Genomic DNA, 19,698 nt, shown 5'->3' with positions numbered 1-19,698 from the left:
TTATAATTTATCAAACTTTGACCTATTTTCCCCAACTTGAAAATACTATTTTGCTCGTACAGTTATTTAAATAGACACATTAAATTTCATCTTGTACCAGTGGCGTAACTATGGGGAGGATGAGGGGATAGATCACCCCCAAAGCCTCAGAGAAATAATAGAATTATTACAAACTGTGGTCTAGATTTAATATATAATAACTGCATCTGCTTAAAGTTAAATTTTAAGGGCCAAAATGATGTAACATGTCCATCCAGGTATGTCATTTTTCCAAAATTTTCCCATCCTCCCTCCCTTGCCAGGAGGGGGTTTGCCACCCAAGGCCATCCCACCCCCCCAAACATGACCACCTTTAATACAATATTAAAGGAGGCCATGCCCCAAGGCATATTCCTAGTTACGCACGCAAATGTCTTGTACGTTAGTATAGGTGGATAAAAAGTTTGCAAACCACTGAAAGATATTCCCATACCTTAAGTTAAAGCGCATTGAACCGAACCGAAATTGAAATATTTGTGAGAGTAAGTATGTAATAAGTTAATTTTACAAACTAAATGTCACTATATCCGTAAACTTCCCTATTCATTTCAAGATACACGAAATGATAGGACTTTCCTATTACCTTCACCAAGAGCCACGAAAAGTACCTACCTATACTTGCTCCTCGTTCAAAATTCAAAATATTATTATACAAAAAAAAACAGAATTCAAAATTCTGTTTCTCAGGCTTGAGCATAAGTACATTTTGCGCATCACTCACTTGCACTTACCCCTTTACTTACTTCATCATTGAACGATAACAAGGCGTAGTCTTGAATGACAGTAGAATCAGGAAATGTCAAATAGTTTTAACATTTGCAACCTTCTCTTTCAGCTGGAAATAATTTCCCTGTTCACGGAAATCTCACCGACGTAGAGGTAAGACCTGATTACACACGATATGTTAACGCGTAGGAATTGGTGTAAATGCATGTGCGTGTACGCTATCCATTGAATGCACGTGAACTTAGCGTGAATAAACGAGAAAATTCACGGTGCACCGCGTAAACACCTAACGTGTGTGAATGCTTAAATAGAACATGTTCTAATTTGGTTCATAGAACGAAACTGATGACGAGCAAACTCGAGGATACAATAATTTTTTCAATTGTTGAATAGTCAAATGCCAAAAACCAATAATAGTCTTTAGTCCAAGCCCGTGGTCCAAGCTAGGGGAAAACATTAATTCCATATTTACCTTACCTACACCAAGTATTTCCACAGCTATTTCCGCTTAATCTCTTGCTGCAATCATTCCCTTGCTTTGTCTGAAATAATATGATTTTTGGAGGACTTTAGGCGATGGAATGAAATGGATATGCTGCCCATGTGGACTGAATACAAGGACTCAAATGTTTTCTTGACTTCATAAAACAGCGCGAAGAATGAAATGCGGAGAGCTGCCGTCCTCTGTTGTTTCAACAAAGACTACTCCGCCCAGAAATAAACATGAGAATATATGAGAAAGATGGCGATCGTATGAAAAATCGTAGTTGTCTACATTAAGCACGTTGTTGCCGGGCTTGCCCCAAAGTAAGTGTTGGTGAGTCCAACAAAATGTTAAGATCATCCGAAAATGTTTAAATCCAACTAGTGTGGAGGATGGGAATCTCTCGTTGATCATCTGTGCGTGCATCCTTCAAAATGCATTTTATTGGTTTGGTTCGGACAGTGTTTCGATCGCAGTGGCAATCCAGGTGTGTTAGTGCACCATCAATTCCTGCAGAATGCTTTTTGTTGGATAAACGCTGGATGCAGACAAGATTTGGCGTTAAGAATTCTCGTTTTAGAACAGACATTGTTAACCTTGCAGAAAAGATATATGTGAAATTATTTTCGGAAGTTAGAAATGCCAATAGCCCAAAGGACTTACTGTATTTCATACGTAATAATTTCTTAACCCTGAAATTGAAATTAAAAACTCAATCAGTGAACGTTGTCAGACATTGCACAAAGCAATTTGAGTGTGTTGTGGCGCACAGAGTGAGGAGGGGCCAGCAAGTATTCAGTTTGTACAGTAGAATATGGGATGAGAAAGCCCTCGAAGAAATTATTAGGAGAATGCGGAGGAACTTTTTCACCCGTGGAAAAGAAATTATTTTTACAGCGTGTGGAGTCCTAATGTTCAACTGGGAGACAGAGAGAATCCCAGATGCCATAATGGCCAGGTAATATTGTTCAATTATATCTTTGTGCTGTTTTCCTAGGATCTGTGACTTTATTATTTAATCTTATATTTCATTTACATTGCAGTTACAAAGGTGAATTAGACTTTGTTCGTCGCTTGGAGAAGACGACTTTAATTTGCACCAATTGTGGAAATCGTTTGTTAATTGATAGACGTGTTAAAAATATTACATACTGTGAGTGTGGAAAAATTTCTAGTCCAGCTGCACCAAATGGTTAGTGTTATAGAATGGAGAAATAATTGTCTTTTAAGTCCTTGCCTCTTTGTTGATCTTCTTATATTTTAGTTTTATTTTTCCCTTGGAAGTATGAGTGGCATACTTGAAATCCCATGTGGTAAATGTAATAGCTTTATGATATTGAAACTATTCATCAAATCAAATTTACTTTGAATAACTGAACGTCGACTTGAACCTCTTCTTGTCATTACGAGTCCAGAGTAATGGAAATTGAAAACTTGATACTGACCTTCGAAGAGTTTGAATCTGGTTGTGGCATTTTGTTGAAGTAATAGGCTCATTTTATGAGTGTCTTTATTTCATATTTTGTCCATATTACACCCCATTTAGGGATCTAGCAATTTAATCCATTCAATTTTCTTAATTTCAATTTCTCTGAGTTTTCTTTTATATAATTTTGTGAATGTTTGCATGCGTATCTGAATTTTTTAATTGAATACTCTCTCTTTGAATTATTTGATTGCCATTCTTCAACAGTGTGTGAGTGGATGCCGTATGCTGAAAGAGAGGACATGCTTATTTGGAGGAGGGCCAGCACAAGTCGTCCAGATCTTTATATGTACAAAGGTGAGAATAACTCTGGCATGTAATTAGATTGTAAGCTGTGTTATTCATCTTTCCCTCCAAGTTCTCATCTGCCTTGCTCTCCGTTAATGGTTAATTTTCGCGTAAAACCCTCAATTAGTGCAGTAGTGAATACCTTTAGTATAGACTTTGGGAAAGTGAATTTATACATTCATGCATAAGTTTGAAAATATGATATTGTTTTGTCGTAGCAGTAGGAGTTGTCATATTCATTCAAAGTAAAGGCCTTCCAAATGTATGTGATGTCAAATTTAACATCATATCCATAGCATTTTATGCCCATTTGTACATGTAAGGGATTCAGAGTTAATTTTCATCTAAGGGATCACTGCAGCTTATTTTTATTGCCTGCTAATTGTACCAATATGTTTTCCATATCAAAAATGTCCAACCAGTTCCCGGCTAATGTTAAATATAGAACTGAAGTCTAAAATCTGAATCTCCTGAAGTGTGCTTTGCTTTGCTCTACAAAGTGTGCTTTCCAATCACCTTGCACAGATTAGTTCACATCGCAACAGATTGAAACACACAAGTGCACACTGAAACAGACAATTGAAACACATCTGCACTGGTGTATTTACAAATGGTGGACCAATCGGTGGCAAAATTTGAATATTCAAATGACCTTCCTACCTGACTTTCGCCTCATGAATTATGAAGAAGGATCATAATTGTTCGTCTATTTCATTTTGTATTTAGTTAATGCACTAGTGAGTGTTAATTGAAAGAAAATAATTTATTATCGCTACTTAATAATTATCTCTTCTGTACCACTACAGTGTAGGCAGGTAAACTTTATTCCACCTTTCTGAATTGAGATACATGTACAACTTACATTCACATCATGCAGGTAAAGCCGTAAAAATGTTAACACCGTATAATAAATCTGCCGATTCTATAGTCATTTTGCAGCCCTGAATTACAATCAATGGAATACAAATAATGCCACATGAACGTTAAAGGAAATTTTGTCTATAATATACCCAGCTCATAGGGTATCCGTGTAAGTTAATGAAATAAATCTGCTTAGAATCTAAGCAATGTAACATTTTGGTTCAGCAGATATTTTCCATTACTAATTTTTTTGATGAGGACAAATACTTGAGAGAATCTAGTAGCCTCCTCTTGTTATCCTCCTTTGTTTTTATATTTATCATTCTCAAATGATCATCATATTTACCTTTAAGATGGTGGAATTCATTTTCCGTTAGCAATATATTTTCCTGCCATCACAAGTTTTGTCTGCTAGTGCAGACAAACCACGGTGCAGGATGTGTTTCCATCTGTTTAGCGCAGATGATGATGATTAAGCGCAGTCACAGCTGCGATTGGAATACGTTCTGAGCTAAACAGTTTAAAACAAATCAGCGCAGATAAGTGATTGGAAAGCACCCAAAGTGAACTGCTCTGTTTTATGCAATGAAGTAGCATAGCTGTACATTCTATTATTTTCATATTCACTCCATCAAAGCAAAGAATTGTTATTCCAGTAATATGCAGTTCAAAGGTGGGGTTGATGAGTTATTAGACTTTAGCTAATTACGCCATCACCCATGGACTCTCGTGTATGTCTTCCTCATTCATTCTGCTATCTGCCCTTTCCCAACTGCATTTTGGCTCTGCTGACCAAAAAATTTTCAGTTAAAGTATCTTTCATGTTATCAATCCCTTTTTTTCCTCTGAAATTTACACTTAGTTTTCCAATGTACTATGTAAAATGTCATTGAATTGTGAAAGATGTACTCATTGAAGAGGATTTATCTTCTATGTTATTTGGATTTGAAATATCTGAAATGACCATAATTTACTTTCCAGTTTGTACTTTATAATGTAAAATGTTACTCATATGTATTTTTATCCAGTTAAATTTTACTGGCCTTTGTATTTCATTTCAGCTTATGGGAAATTTTCAGAAATTTCTGCTGTAGACTTCCTTCAAGTTCAAATTGACACAAATTACAGAATGAAATGGGACAAAACTGTTGCAGATCTTCATGTTGTGGATTCAGATCCTGATTCACATAGTGACATTATTTATTGGGAAGTTAAATGGCCCGTAAGTGAATATTTTAGCCATGTATTCTAGGTTTCAAAGAGGCTTCATTGTGAAATATTTAATTTTGTGCTGAATTTATCATATTTATGCCTTAGATTTTTTGTTGGGATTGGATTTTTTGAACCAGGTTTATTGACCTGGATACTGTTACTCTCCCATCAGGTTATACAACCATCTGTTTTCGTGAAACACCTGCGATGTATGAATGCTCAAGCTTTTTTTTCTTGTTCCGTGAGTTCAATGAGTTCCCTGGCCGATCTTTCGGCCTGGTTACAATCCTGGCTGATTACTCTAGCCTCTACTGTATGTTGGCCTTATTCTCAATGATATAGGGAAGCTGCAATCTCATTCTCATGTACAGTACATACACATGTTCTTAGAGACTGAACTCTACGCATGTCACATGCATTTTTACAACTGATGTGAAAGAAAAATTAGGCATTCAGAGGGTTAAGACTTAAGACAGAAATTTGAAAGCTCTCAATTTTCTGTAATCCTGTCATCTTGTTTACCTCCTCCGAAAATCAGTCCCTGCATGTTTGTGCTAACAATATCTAGAGCTAAGGATGCTACACATGTGTATTTTGTGACAATGGAAAGAATTCATTAATGAACAATGAAATCTTTAATACTAAGTCTCAGGGCAGATTTTTTTTCTACCTCCCTTATTTTATTTTTCCCAGCAACTATGATTGCATGTCATACAGGGTACATGTTTCTCAAGCTACTTCGATTGAGGCTTCATCAAGGCTATTCTGTATCTTGTGGGCATAATATTCCACCGTTGCTATTTCCCTTTTGGAATAACATCTATTCTGAATCTGTAGGTGTATTGCATCACAATATTTTATGCTGATTCCTAGGGTATAATGTAATGCCGTGGCTAAGTGAGATCATTATGGTAAGAAATCATGCTAAGATTTACTTGTATTGGAGAGGCAAAGTGGCAATATGCTCGAGATTCATATAGCTTAGTGTATAAACAGCATTATTCACAGCAATACCCAAATGATCAAAAAATATTCGCTAGTAGAAAATAATCTTTGCCTTTCTGTCAATTTTATATGTGATTTTTTTTTGTCCATTAGATTAATCCCACCCATGAACTTGTTGTAAACTAAAAATTGTGCATTGCGGGTGACTCCCGTAAAAGTTATCACCGTGGCTAGTCCCGGTATACTTAAATTCGTCAAAGAGAGAACACCTATATGTGTTCAAAGTTCGGACTTTACTCTCCGGCTGTGGCGCCGTGCGCACGATTTGGACTGCTTGTCGCATAATATGCTCAGCAGTCCATACCACCTTGTCCGGTATAGTCCACAAATTTCCACAGGGATGAATGACGCCTCGGTAGCTTAACTGGCTAAAGCACTCGGCCGGAAATCGAGGGATCCGGGTTCGAATCCCGGTCAAGGCGAATGATTTTTTCTCTGTGGATTTTTCGCACAATTGTGCATTGCGGGTGACTCCCATAAAAGTTATCACTGTGGCTAGTCTCGGTATACTTAAATTCGTTCTCTACCCTCCTCAAATTAGAAAAATTACTTAGGGTTGCATTTAGAAAAGCTTGTGGCTTTGATGAACTGGTCACTCTTATCGTTCAACAAAGTGAACTTGAAAGGAAACAGATGGGGGCATCTTTCAAAACTAGTGCTGAAGAGATTAGCGTGTTTTTGGGAATGAATTGAGTGATGACTTATCATGTGGGTCCGAGTTTTAGGGACTATTGGTCCTCTGATCCTGGCATGCAAGTACCGTATATTTCCAATAATTGACAATATTATGTCTTGAAGGAGTTATGAGATTATCAGGAATGCTTTGCATTTTGAAAATGATAAAAGAAATGCTTCCATGGCTGGAGTGTTGCAGAAGGGTTTTACCACAGAGGATAGTTGGGGTCAGCAGCATCCAGTCAGTTAAGCAAATGTAAATTTTCCCCAGAGGCAGTGTCTAGTACATAAATCTATCTACATCACAACATAACACACGGCATACAAAACGTAAGGCATTTTCCGTTCTGTCAGGGAACATGGTGCCGAGAGCAGGTTATAATACCACATGCAAGCATCATTCGGAATACTGGAAATAATAATGATTCACAGCAAGCAACATATTACTTCCGACCTTCCGTTTACAGAACAGTCACTAAGCAAAAATTGAAATCCATCTCCACGTGTGGTAGGAATTGCATTCAATTACGAATCAATTTATGCTAAATAATACCAATTCTCGCTTCCTTATGGTTTATATGGTTTTTGTCCCATGGCATGAAAACACATTTGTAATCAGCATTTCAAGTGAAAGTTCTTAACAATGTGGAAACGACAATATCTAAAGAATATCGCAAAAATAATTGAAAACTAGAAGCCAATAGCCTATTCTTCAATAGAACCAATTCTTACAATTATAGACTTTCTCGTTTAATTTTGAGAGAATTCTAAAACTTTGGGACATATATGTCTCTTGTACGTTAAAGGGTTAAGTAATTCAGACATGTAATTAATAAAAATAATGGCTAAAATATATTTTTTTAACATCTTCATTTATAAAAAGTTTATCATAAGCCAAAAGCCAGTGTTGGATATTTTTGTATTACGTGATAATACAAGATCCAAGTTCATGATGGAAAATAATCCCCATGACATTGCTAGTGACAGAAATCAAATTTATCGAACATTAAAACCATTAAAAGAGGTGAAAAAGAGTTGAGGGTACTAGAGGGAAAGGTAATTAAGTTATTTGTTCTTGTATATAAAATAGGGTAATGCATATCTACGTCTCATAAACTTTGCATGGCATTTAAATGGGATATTTATGTTAGAATACAATTGTAATTGCATATAGACTTTTTAAAAACTTGAAAGATAAGGCCAATATTCTTGTCCTCTATGGATAGATCAAACCATTGATATCATGGAAAAGGTGCTACCACTAATCCATCAAGTGATGATTTATGTTTAATATTGTTGATCTAAAGCAGAGAGCCTGCCTACACACAGTCTGCAGATAACCATTTGTTTTACTCCTTTTGATAAGATTCTTTGGCTAGGAATCATAGAGGGACTGCCACTTTTGTAAATAAATCTATGCTGACCATTGTATGGGAATGAAAATAATCAATGACTTGTCAATAGGGTGGTTTCCTATTTTTTTTAATCACCTAAATCGAAAGATTATTACTCCTGGAGTACGTATTTCACGCTTTTAGATTTTTAAATGATGATATCTATTTTTCGCGATTAAATGTAAAGTGAAAATTTTCAAGTGCACGAAAATGCGGCAGCTAAGTATGAATGCTGGGAAAGCCCGTGTGACGTCATTCTGGTTCCTGCTGTCACTGTGTGAGGTGACCTTGGGGCGAGGATATGTGCACCGCTGCGATGCAAGCTGCTAGTAGGTAACGCTTGACTTAAATAAGGATTATTAATACCCTAACAAGCGAAGGAAACTTACCGACCATAGGCAGTTTTAATAGGTGATTATTAAGACATGTTTCCCTGAGCTCTGTGTCTCATGCATGCCCTGGTAATCTAAGACGATGTAAAATTCCTATCTACTCGTATAGAAACTTGGTCCCCGTGGAGTAGCATTGCATAGGCGCCAATCTGGCCCTTTCAAATGCGGTTAAAATTGACCATTGCCATTCGTCTAAACCGGTATTTCTAAAACCAAATAAGTTGTATATTATGAATACACTAATGGTGGGTAACAAATCGCAATTAATGCCTTTCGTTTTCTTTGATGAAGGAAACTACCCTTTTATTGTCAAAAATGCCTTTCTTAATATTTCCTCAATGCTTAAAAAAATGAAAATGGACAAGTACATGCTTTTTTCGTTTCAATTGACCTTTTCGGCTTACTTCAGCATGAGTTTGTAAGCTACTTTGACATTTCCTCGACCACAACTGCTGTAATTGCTGGCAAAGGTATTTCCGTATTTTCTAAAGAATGCAAAAAATTCAAATATTATAAGCTTACAGAAATTTTAAGGAATTAGAGTTATCCCTGTCCTTACATGCATCAGAATTTGCCTTTCATCATGAGGAATTTTGAGCAGAATACATATTCAAAGTACCTATCATTTGCACCTTTTTCAGTGTTTCTCACATTGGAAACAATGGAGCATGACAATCTGCAAGTTAAAAATGTGCCTATAAGGGGCCACCATAAGAATTAAGTCATCCAAATGGTGACATAGTTTTCGATCCAGCAGCCCCAAATTCCTCTAGGGGGCATATAACTTGAGTTACTGGATCAGGGAGATGTAATAGTGCTCTCAAATAGCATCCTGTACTATAATAATGCAGCCGCAACATACTACAGAAAAACTCTGCTTTCTTTTTTGTAAATGATGGAATGTCTGTCCATGTTGTATCTATGTCAACGCATTTAATTTAAGAGAGAGCTATTAAAATCTTGGGGAATTGTGGATTGTCAATGGGTATACAATTGTGTATTTTCATTTTCAAATTTTTATTTAACGTTTTTTTTAATATGTTAGAAATTTTTTCTCTCTCCCTTGAATGTAGATAATGCTTCTAAATAAATCTGGCGAGGGAAAAGGCACAGGATGTGTTGAGAAGGCATCTGAAGTTGTGGGTGTTTATTAATTTGTATGCATATTTTTGGAACTTTAAAATTTAGTTTCTATGGAGCCACTGGTTATATTTTTAAATAAATATTGTTGTTAAGATTTTAATTCCATTATGCATTCAATTTTGTACATTGTCTCAGTTATAAATGTTATTTTTTGCAGCAATTGTTTTCAAATAGAGATTATGTCTTTAATCGTCGTGTTGAAGTGGATAACGAGAGAAAATTGATGATTATAGTGAATAAAAATTCTGCACATCCATCTGTTCCTCAAAAAGCTAATGCTTTACGAGTGAGTGAATATTGGTCCTACATGGTCATTAAGCCTTTTACCGATTTCACGGAGGTTAGTATTTTTTTACATAATTCCAATGCCTTACATGTATTTATTCTTCAATCTTCTGATTGCATTCTCAATTTCAGCCTGGAATTGAGTTTGTGCTCACCTACTGTGATGACCCAGGAATGAATATGCCTTCAGCAGTTGCTGGATGGGTGGCCATGTCAGGTACTTATCCAATTTCTTTAAATTTTGTTGGTATTGAATCAAAAATCCTTAGGAACCTTTACTCCACTAGAAGAATAAATATCCTATGATAGTGTTACTATGCTTGTACACTAAGATTTTAATGCCATAGATATATGTTAAGTTTGTAAAGGAAGAACATGCGTGACTTCTTAATGGATATAGTTTATTTATATTGAATGTACATATAGATTCACTCAGGTAAATATTCATTCTTATTGGTGCTATTAGGCTTTAGAAAGCTAGTATTAAAGTTTTCTTTTCTTTCAGCTCTTCCTGATTTTTTGGTTACATTAAGGGATGCATCTCAGCCAGGAAAAATAAAAGCTGAGGTTCCTAAGGGAGATTTAGCATTGACAACATCACTACTTGAGGGTATGTTGCCCAGTGAATTTCATTAAGATAGCATTGCTTCAGCTAGTGACTAACTTTACCACACTTATTCGTATGTGTAGTTGATGCTTCATCCCTATCTATTTTTGCATGAAATTTTAGCAAGTTTCCTGTTATTTAAAGAATTTCATAAATGCTTTTTAAGTTAAGGTTAATCTCTCTCATTGTCTCTTTTAATGTCTATTAGCAAAATGTTAACCCCTATTTTCCTTTCAGAAGTGTGGTTTTGTTATGCATGGGGACATGTAATGTAAAAAGTATTTTTTAAATAATTTAGTTTCAGTCCTGAAGTTGGGTTTTAAATTTTGTATGGTGAGCATTATAGTAAAGATCTTATTAGTCAACTGTCTGCAGAAGGTTTGAAATTTATTTTATTATGTATGTGAAAGAGTTATAAATTATTTTAATTAATGACTGTGCAAAATTGAATCTTAATTTCAATTTATCAGTTGATTCAATGATAGTACATATTTTCAACTTCAGGCAATATTATGCTCTTTAATACCTTCTCAAATTATATGTACATGTATAGATATAGAGAATTTTTAAACACCAACATACCATCAATCTCCTGCATTTCATTACCATTGGCCATAGTCTCTTATTATCAAATTTATAAAAAATATGGTTTAACAGCAGTCAACAATAATTTAACTATACAGTGAGTTCTCGTTTAACGTCACTTACCGTTCCTGAAAAATGTGACGATAAACGAAATGACGTTAATCGAAGCACAATATCCCATAAGAAACAATGTAAAAAGTGAATATCGGCTCCTAGACCTCACAATTCCTACGCGAAAAAATTTTAGCGTATCATATTTGGGCCATTTTTTACGATGGGAATGCCAAACTATGGCATAAACACGAGTCCCTGTCTTCATTGACGGCGATACCAGCAGCGACGTACATCCTTCTCCATTTTTGTATCTTCCCGCGTTTGTTTTTTTGGCTTCGCTATGGTGGTCACCTGGGCATCATCGCCTGGGCATCATCATCGCTGAAACATCGTCGCAGTTACAGGAACCAAGATTATTGAGAACACGGCGAAAAAGTGACGACAAATACTCAGAGTTCTACCCGGAAAAATTCCTAGAAATCACTTTTCAGGTTCCAGAAAACCGTTATGTCAAGTAAAATTTGCTAAAACTTTACTTGACATTTACGCACTTAACATTTGCACACCTACCTAAGAATTCATTTTGCAGAAAATTTGCTATAAACGTAATCGAAATTGACAATAAACACACCGTTTTACACTTCGTTTAGACTGACTGTATTACCGCCCACAAAACGAACAACCTGCAACGCCCGCCGCTTCGCATTTTTTCTCGTGCGAAATTTAAATGACCTGACCAGACCTGACATTATCGCGAAGCAAAGGTGCGATAAACGAATGACGGTCTCAAAATTTTCGTGACGTTATCGCGAAATGACGTTAAACGGGGTGACGTAGAACGAGGACTCACTGTACTTAAATCCCTCATCCCATCATTCACTACCAGTACATACCTCAGTATCTTACTACCATACCTCCCACCTTTGCCTCTTTCTCATAACATCTCTTCTAAACTTCATCTTCCCAGTGCTACGTGAGAGGTGAGTGGCCACATCTAATCAACGTGAACATGAGCTTACACATTGGCAACTGTGATTGAAGCGAGAGTAAGGGGGGAAGTAATTGGTAGGGATACATACAGTTTCCTATTTTGTGCTGTGGAGATAATCCATTGATCTTTGATAACACTTAAATTCTTGCACTCATTGCTGTGCTTTCCCTTAATACATGTTCACTTTTGGCTAAGTTTCCAAGGGGTTTAGGACATTAGCTGGCACTTGGAGACAACTTACAGAGCAGTAGATGTATATTTTCTGCCAGGTCATCGATTTGCTTTTCAGGGAACATTTATTGCTTGAACTCAGTTTTCAGAGGTGTGAAGGTGGTGCTTATCTCATTATTTTAACACTAATCACAGCCCAACCCTTTACTATGTTCAAGATCCAGGAGGACTTGATATAATGAGCCCTACGTACACAGTGCAGGAATCTTTTCAACATGCTACTTGCTTGGCAGCACTCATTCAGTTGGATATTATTGCTGTTTTGAACATGTTATGGTAATATTGATGTGAGCTGGTATAAATTTTGCATCTCGATGATAGTGGTGCCTTTGTTTTTGGGCACAATGAATACAGTTTAGGATCTCCAATCTGGAATCGCAAAATAATGGTTTTTAATCCTTAATATTTGAAGAAGTGGTTGAGATCCAGTGGGGCTAATTTTTTTCTTTTCTTGTCAGGAAAGTGGTGAATGAAATTTGTTCATAATTGAACAGAATTTGCTGATCTCCCTCGGAAAATTTTCCGATTATTGTTGCAGTAATGAGGATGTAAACATATTATGTATAGATTACGTTACACTTTTGTCTTTCTATCATATTAACATTATAGTCTAGGATTTGAGTTTCTAGAATACAAGTTGAATAGGAGGTAAAAAGTGCCCTTATTTGATGGAATATGTAGAAATAGAAATGAGTATATTGCCATAACAAAAAATTACTGAAATTCCATATATTTTACAGGTAAAGGTGTGGATAAAGATAAAGATGTTGCCCTCAAAGAAACAGAGACCGAGGGGAAGAATGAAAGCTCTTAATCTCAATTTGTTGCTTTCATGGAAAATTTTTGACTAAAGAGCATGAAGGTTTAAAAACCTTAAAGTTCCTTTTCTCCACGAGTCTGCTCCATTAAGTATCATTATGATTAGATATTTTAAAGGTGAGATGAAAGTGAGAAACTAAACTCGTGAAACATTCATCCTTTGATTATGTAGATTGATTTGTCTGGGCCTCTCTGCCAACTATAAATGACTGGGGTTTTGAAGGTACATCTTAAAATATGAGTCTCATGGTAAAAATTTAGTCTCATGGTGTAAGGTTTATCTTTCATTCTCACATTTTCAGGTACTCAGCTCCTCCCATTTCTTCTTAATTTTCTTAAAATGCTTTTGGTATTTATATTTTTTCCTGCCTGTTAAGTCTAGTGCATGTGTAGATCTTGGGCAGTGAGGGAGTGGATGGTAATCATATCTCTTTACTTGTCTGCATATAAGATTTTAAAATGTTTCCTTTCATCTCTTACAGCCTTTGTTGGAGCCACTGCCATTCGGAGAGAACCTGAGTTAATAGTGTAGGAGGGAAATATGTAGAAGAGAGTCTGTTAAAGCTGTGTATGTTTGTTAGAAGAAATGAGAATTTGTTATGCATGGACAAAACTCCTGGAGCTTCCAATGCCAACGACAAGGCAAATTTTGATGTGCTCAACATTTGTATATACTCCATTACACTCCAAGTGTTTGAAAATCATTTTTTTCTTACAAGATGGGACAAAATCTCATGCAGAGAGAGGCAACATTGGTCTTTACTGGCTGAAACTGCCGGTGTGAAATTAACTTTTTGTTCAAAATGTGTCATTTTTAGCATTCAGGGTAAATTTTGAGAATCTAGTCATTACGCTCATGAATTTGAAATGATTAAAAATTACTGACACATCTGATTTGATGCTTCAAAATGGAACCTTGATGTATTTGAAAAATGATACTTGTTGAGCATAGTAATTTTTTTCATGTTAATAGGTGAATTATAAATAAATTTCTCAAAGCTTGTAATAAACTCACATTTGAAATTTTATTTAACCAGCACATCTTTCAACTGTGACATCTCCATAAAGCAAAATAATACTAAAACATCATACATAATTATTTACACATTTATACTTCATTAGTGAATGAGCCACTCTCAGTTATTAGCATCTAATACTTATCGCCTTATTCACATTAATCATCATAATCGAACACAATTTCACATATTGCAGTAATTTAATTTTTTTAAACTATTTGAGTTCACAAATAGCTGAAATATCATTTGAGGATATCATTTATAAGTAAATTAAAATTTAAAAATGTTAACAAGATGCCAAAATTTCTCAATTGCCATAATTCAACATGCAACTTCAGTGAGTAATATTCAAAAAGATTTTTGTAAAAAGTTATCCTTAGAGAACTTTTTCACAGTAAAACCAAAGTTATTACAGTAATAAATTTATCACAGGCAAGTCTATTTTCAATAAAATTCAACACCCACCACCCATGAAACAGTTTTAAGCACCAGTAATAGTTAATGTATTCTCAAGCCTGTACAAACACATCTACACTAATTGATTGCATGTCAAATACAAATTTAAAACAGCAGTCATATAAATAATGAGAATTTGTGCACAAATTTGATATATCCCTGATTTTCTTCAACTTATAAATGTAAATTCAACATGTTGTTTGAGAATTGTTTTAAAAACTCATTTACACATCTTTCAAGCTTACACACTCACATCCACTTACAACTACATGCATTCACGGCCATGGATATTTTGCAGATCCACAATACACTTTCAGCATCAGTTATTAACATTTCATACTTGCTCATCACCATATCATTGGACTCAACATTATGTAGTTAAGCCTCGGAAAAGCAGCATTATATTCTCTGCTGCCATTATTTGGTTTAGAGATTAAACTTCTCTGAGATCTCATTCAAGTACATTGTGTTTCTGGCTTTCACTTGTCAATAGTTCTAAAAATATCCCGTGACTTAACCACTGCTTTTCAGTCCAAGCCACAATTTGCTCTACATATAGCAATGGTTTCATCAAAAACAAGCTATGTTATTTTCTACACTAAATTTTTCTTGAAATGCAGCTAATGGAATCCAATGGTGATGCTTGTGTTATGTACAACAATTCATTTATGTTGCATTATTAATTTTTTACAATCACTTGCTAACAGGGGCATATCAAGATACACCTTTGGAAAATGGGTATTTAGGAGGTAAGTCTTTAATTGGTGAAACTAATGTCTTCACCGTTCCAAACGGCATGCTACAGCTGCCACCAGAGCTGCTCCTCTTCCACTTCCATCCTCAGACAACATTATGTCAAACTGAGGAAGAGAGTAAAAGTGTGTAAGAAATGAAAGATTTCATGCTTTCTCGGCAGGTAGACTGAGTGTAGAGTTCTCGGGATCGCCACCGGGTCAGGAACTGCCGACGTTTCGATGTCCAACTTGGTCATCGAAACATCAGAAGTTATGCAGTCCCTGATGCAGTGACAATCCCGAGAACTCTTCACTCTGTGTAAGAAATGTTTGTTTATAAATAAAAAACATAAAAACTCTGCCTCAAATACATTACTGCACAGCTATAAAAATATTTTAGCAGTAGTATCAAGTACACTACCCAAATATTTAATGGCATGTAAATGTATGCAATCATTAAAGAATTTTTAATGGGTTTATGGTTTGCCAATTACTCAAATAGACAGCATTGCTGTACTGATAGTGCTCTACTACTTGGTCTACTTCCACTACTTTAAAAAAACAAAATCTTTACGACGTGAAAAGGCAGCAATATGCAAATCAGCATTGACCTACCATCATAACAGCCATGTTTTATTAGTTATTACTAAGTCCCAATAAAATCCTTCTCAATAACAAATGTAAATGAGTATTTCCCTATTATGAAAGCAACAATAAAAATTATATAAAATCAAAATAAGATTTGAAATCAGCCTTAAAATTAATTAGGTATGTGATTACTTTTTCAAATCCAATGTAATGAGCAAACTAAGAATATTTCCAAAAAGTGCGAACCTTAATAAGAGCTTTTGTTTTGTCATTTAAATACATTTTTTCCCAAAACTGAATATTGCATGAGGAAACATCATGACTTGTACATAATCCTTAAATGGTACTGTCTACTCCTATTCCGTCACTGGGTAAATAAGTTTTGTAGTGTTTTGGATCCATACTTTATCCAATATGCAATAATACCTTGATATGAGGACTGAGCTCTCCAATTTTTTGCATCATAAGATCATGGAAATGGGGATGGAAACGGTAGACAGAACCATCAACTGCGACAGTCACATCATCTTCACCCATTCGGTCAAGCAAGCATGACACGCCAGCTGATGTCAAATAAGCAGCTCTTCTTGATATACATTCACAGACGTATCTAACTCCCACACAGTCCCGCTCAGTAGCATGGCCCAAACCCAGTTCCTCTAGAACCATCCTACAGCTGTTGTATTCACCTTTTTTCTCACTGCAACAAGTGTGATAACATCATTAAAACCAAATTCACAACAGATAAAGCAGTGGAATGCCCATTTATTCTAAATATGAGTTATTACAGTGATGCATAATGCTGTTGTTCTGTCATCAAAACAACAAATAATTGTGGCCCTCCACTTGAAATCTCAATTCATGAAGCCAACATCGTGTCAGCAATGTTGTCTCGGTGTCTTCCGTGGCGTACAGAATTTGTGGATTTCTCCTTTTTATGATCCTGGTGAAAATGAATTTTATTTCTCCATTTTTATAATAATAATCCTGGCAAAACTGTCGTCACCTCTGACCACGAAACGTGGCGATAACCGGGAAAATGGAGAAATCCACAAAATTGTGTCAGCATTTTACGTTCCTCCATGAAATCCTCATGATCATAATAACTTAATACATATTACCGGTAAAATAACTATTCCAATTTTATCATATGGATTTAGGAAAATGCTTTCTTCCAACACAAAAAAGGCAAAACTTGGAGCATGAAAATTACAATTTTTCATAGTTGAAATATTTTCTTTGGATACTATGCCATACTGTTGACCAACAACAAAATAAATTAGATTGCAAAAAGTAAACATCATTCTCTCCATTGAAAGATTAAAGCCTGGAGTTACAGGTTTTGGTCTACAGTACATGACTGCACCCATAGCAAGTGTAAGGAGAATGAGGAAAACAAGACACCAATTGAGCCTGATAATTATGAGCCTATTAGATTGCTAGCATAAATTATATCTCTGTACATATTCATTAGTGCATTAAGGAGGGGATGGAGGTGACAGCTCCCCCCTGCAATTTCTGAAAAATTGCAAACATGGTAATCTTTCAAGATGGCTCACCAATAAAAGTTTTTATTTCACCAGTTTAACACAAAGTTTAAAAAAAATAATTGATGAATATCTAAAAAAACTTGTCTATCCATAGACCTCAGACATATTAATACTGCATACCTCTAGACCTCAGACATATTAATGCTGAAAGGAATTGCATACCACCAAGGTACTATGGAAAATATTGAACGACCTTAAAACAACGAACCTAATCAGTTTCTACCTTACAGGTGAAAGAAACATATGAAACACCAACTTTATGCTTTTAACGGGAGATTTCAACCTTTTCCTTCGAAGGCATAATTCACAATGAAATAATAGACTGTTTGTCCGCCTTTCCAAGTCTTTCCTTGCAAGAACACAACACATCGCAGTTAAAACTTTATATAACTATGTATAAATTAGTCCCAAAATTTTGGTATATCTCTCTGATACCAAAATAATGATAGCTTTTGCATACAAATAAAATGAAGCACATCACGAACACAAAAAATGTATTAAGCGTCAAGCATTCCATGGTCCAAACTCCACATAAATTTCAAACCACTTCATATAATTGGTCATCCCCATGAAATTTTGCCACTCTCAGAGAATTCTACCTCATATCGCTGTATTACATTCAACAGTACTCTACAGCTCTACCTCCTTTATTCCCCTGTAAGAAACTACCACTTCTCATCAACTTCCATTACAAAATAATAATAAAGACAAAAAAATAACGATATCTGCTTTACAAGCTTCAAGAGATTAAAAGATTCAATATCTTCCAATTCGTTAATCTAGGTTTTATTTTAAATCTCAAATAACTGGAATTTAAAAACAAACCCTTCACCATGAAATATGTACTTACAGCATACTAATTTAAATTTTTCACGCATTTACAACTTTAGTAAAGATCTGATACATAATATCTTTAATAGGGATTACCAGAAACTCAATACATATGTATACTGCTCACAAGCAAAGTAATGATAGTAAAGTATATCCAAAAAATCTACTGACCTTTCAATTTCTGAAACATATTTTGTGAAGAAGTTTCCCCTTTGGAAGAGCATGTCAGAGCCAATACCACCAAGAATTAAATTTTCCTGCACTAGCTGAACAAGGACTAGCCTCACAAGTTCTCCCATATACATGCCAGAAATCATCTTTTCAAATCTGTGAAAATAAATAATTTGCTTATTACCATAATTATATTGGAGACCTTTTGCCCATTATTTGCATAATTTATCCATTTAAAAAATTAATCAGTTCATAGGTCAATCAAGTCAAAGGTAAGTCAATAAGCAGAAATTTCAAAAGTACCATTCAAAATAAATCAACAAGAGCATAATTTAATGCATATAAACAGATTTTCATTCAAATATCTGTGCCGCAAATTAATATAAAAAAGTTACTAACTGTTGCTTTCCAGGATTTATAGAGTTTCGATCAATTTCATCATCATACTGTGTGCGTATAAAATCAAGGACACCATTATCTCCAAATGCTCCCCACTCAGTGTTGATAACCATCCTCTGAGGGGCCTTAGGCCCTCTAGTGCCCTTCCATGTACCAGTATTCTCAATTTTCTCAACATAGCAAGCATTTGCCCCAGTTCCTATCAGTCAAAACAAGAAAAAAAGAAATTACAAGAAATTACACCCAATCGACACAAATATTACCAAATTAACGCTTAAAAATAAACCATGACTGGAAATCAAAAAACTAGCAATGCAGGAATTTAACAGAAAAATCATTCTTACAATTATTGCTTAAGAATTGAACTGAGTATAACTGTCACTTAAAATAAATACATCTTCAAGGATTCAAATAAGAGGTCATAAAATTAACGCAATAAAAAAATAGTTGATCTAATATTGATGCAAAATGCTGAAACATGAGGGCCAATGTTAAGTAGGAGGATTCAAATAATTACAGGCATATACTTAAGAAATATTTATAAGTAACATCCCTGAACAAGAAAGTACAAAATTGAGAATGCAATCAAGTAACTTAAATGCAGGGGTGGGAATTTAGGTATGTACAGTCTTTCAAACACAAGAAGACCACTTTTAATATAATTTTTCACTGCATC

At 35.2% G+C, this 19,698-nt stretch overlaps 2 protein-coding genes across 5 annotated transcripts in view; one reads left to right on the top strand and one right to left on the bottom strand.

Annotated features, from left to right (window-relative positions):
• The first annotated feature begins 1,475 nt into the window (after positions 1-1,475).
• LOC124155708 (stAR-related lipid transfer protein 7, mitochondrial) lies at positions 1,476-15,311 on the top strand. 2 transcript variants are annotated; one of them, XM_046529752.1, is made up of 9 exons: positions 1,476-2,207; positions 2,293-2,441; positions 2,943-3,032; positions 4,946-5,106; positions 9,863-10,045; positions 10,123-10,207; positions 10,496-10,600; positions 13,199-13,394; positions 13,760-13,852. In XM_046529752.1, the coding sequence occupies exons 1-8, from the start codon at positions 1,684-1,686 to the stop codon at positions 13,270-13,272; spliced, it is 1,371 nt and encodes a 456-aa protein (XP_046385708.1). In that variant the 5' UTR covers positions 1,476-1,683; the 3' UTR covers positions 13,273-13,394; positions 13,760-13,852. The 2 variants fall into 2 exon arrangements, with proteins under 2 accessions (XP_046385708.1, XP_046385709.1); XM_046529753.1 differs by lacking the exon at positions 13,199-13,394 and having other exon boundaries at positions 1,482-2,207; positions 13,760-15,311.
• The window catches only part of LOC124155705 (hexokinase type 2), a 67,211-nt gene continuing 61,796 nt past the window's right edge, over positions 14,284-19,698 (bottom strand). For all 3 annotated transcript variants that reach the window (XM_046529747.1, XM_046529746.1, XM_046529748.1), the window contains 4 exons: positions 19,023-19,221; positions 18,624-18,779; positions 16,498-16,771; positions 14,284-15,609 (listed from right to left, as the gene is read on the bottom strand). In XM_046529747.1, coding sequence (XP_046385703.1) covers positions 15,529-15,609; positions 16,498-16,771; positions 18,624-18,779; positions 19,023-19,221 — 710 coding nt within the window. In that variant the 3' untranslated portion in view covers positions 14,284-15,528. The remainder of the gene's footprint in view (positions 15,610-16,497; positions 16,772-18,623; positions 18,780-19,022; positions 19,222-19,698) is intronic.

This window comes from Ischnura elegans, chromosome 3 (assembly GCF_921293095.1).
Source record: "Ischnura elegans chromosome 3, ioIscEleg1.1, whole genome shotgun sequence".
Lineage (NCBI taxonomy): Eukaryota > Metazoa > Arthropoda > Insecta > Odonata > Coenagrionidae > Ischnura > Ischnura elegans.
The sequence above is the reverse complement of the archived record's forward strand: the minus strand, read 5'-3'. Positions and strand labels throughout refer to the sequence as shown.

Excerpts from the sequence above, each read along its gene's own strand:
- LOC124155708 (XM_046529752.1), top strand. The coding sequence starts at position 1,684 with ATGCATTTTATTGGTTTGGTTCGGACAGTGTTTCGATCGCAGTGGCAA. Across the intron at positions 2,442-2,942 it reads TAGTCCAGCTGCACCAAATG|TGTGTGAGTGGATGCCGTAT; the intron begins GTTAGTGTTATA and ends ATTCTTCAACAG. Across the intron at positions 5,107-9,862 it reads ATTGGGAAGTTAAATGGCCC|CAATTGTTTTCAAATAGAGA; the intron begins GTAAGTGAATAT and ends TATTTTTTGCAG.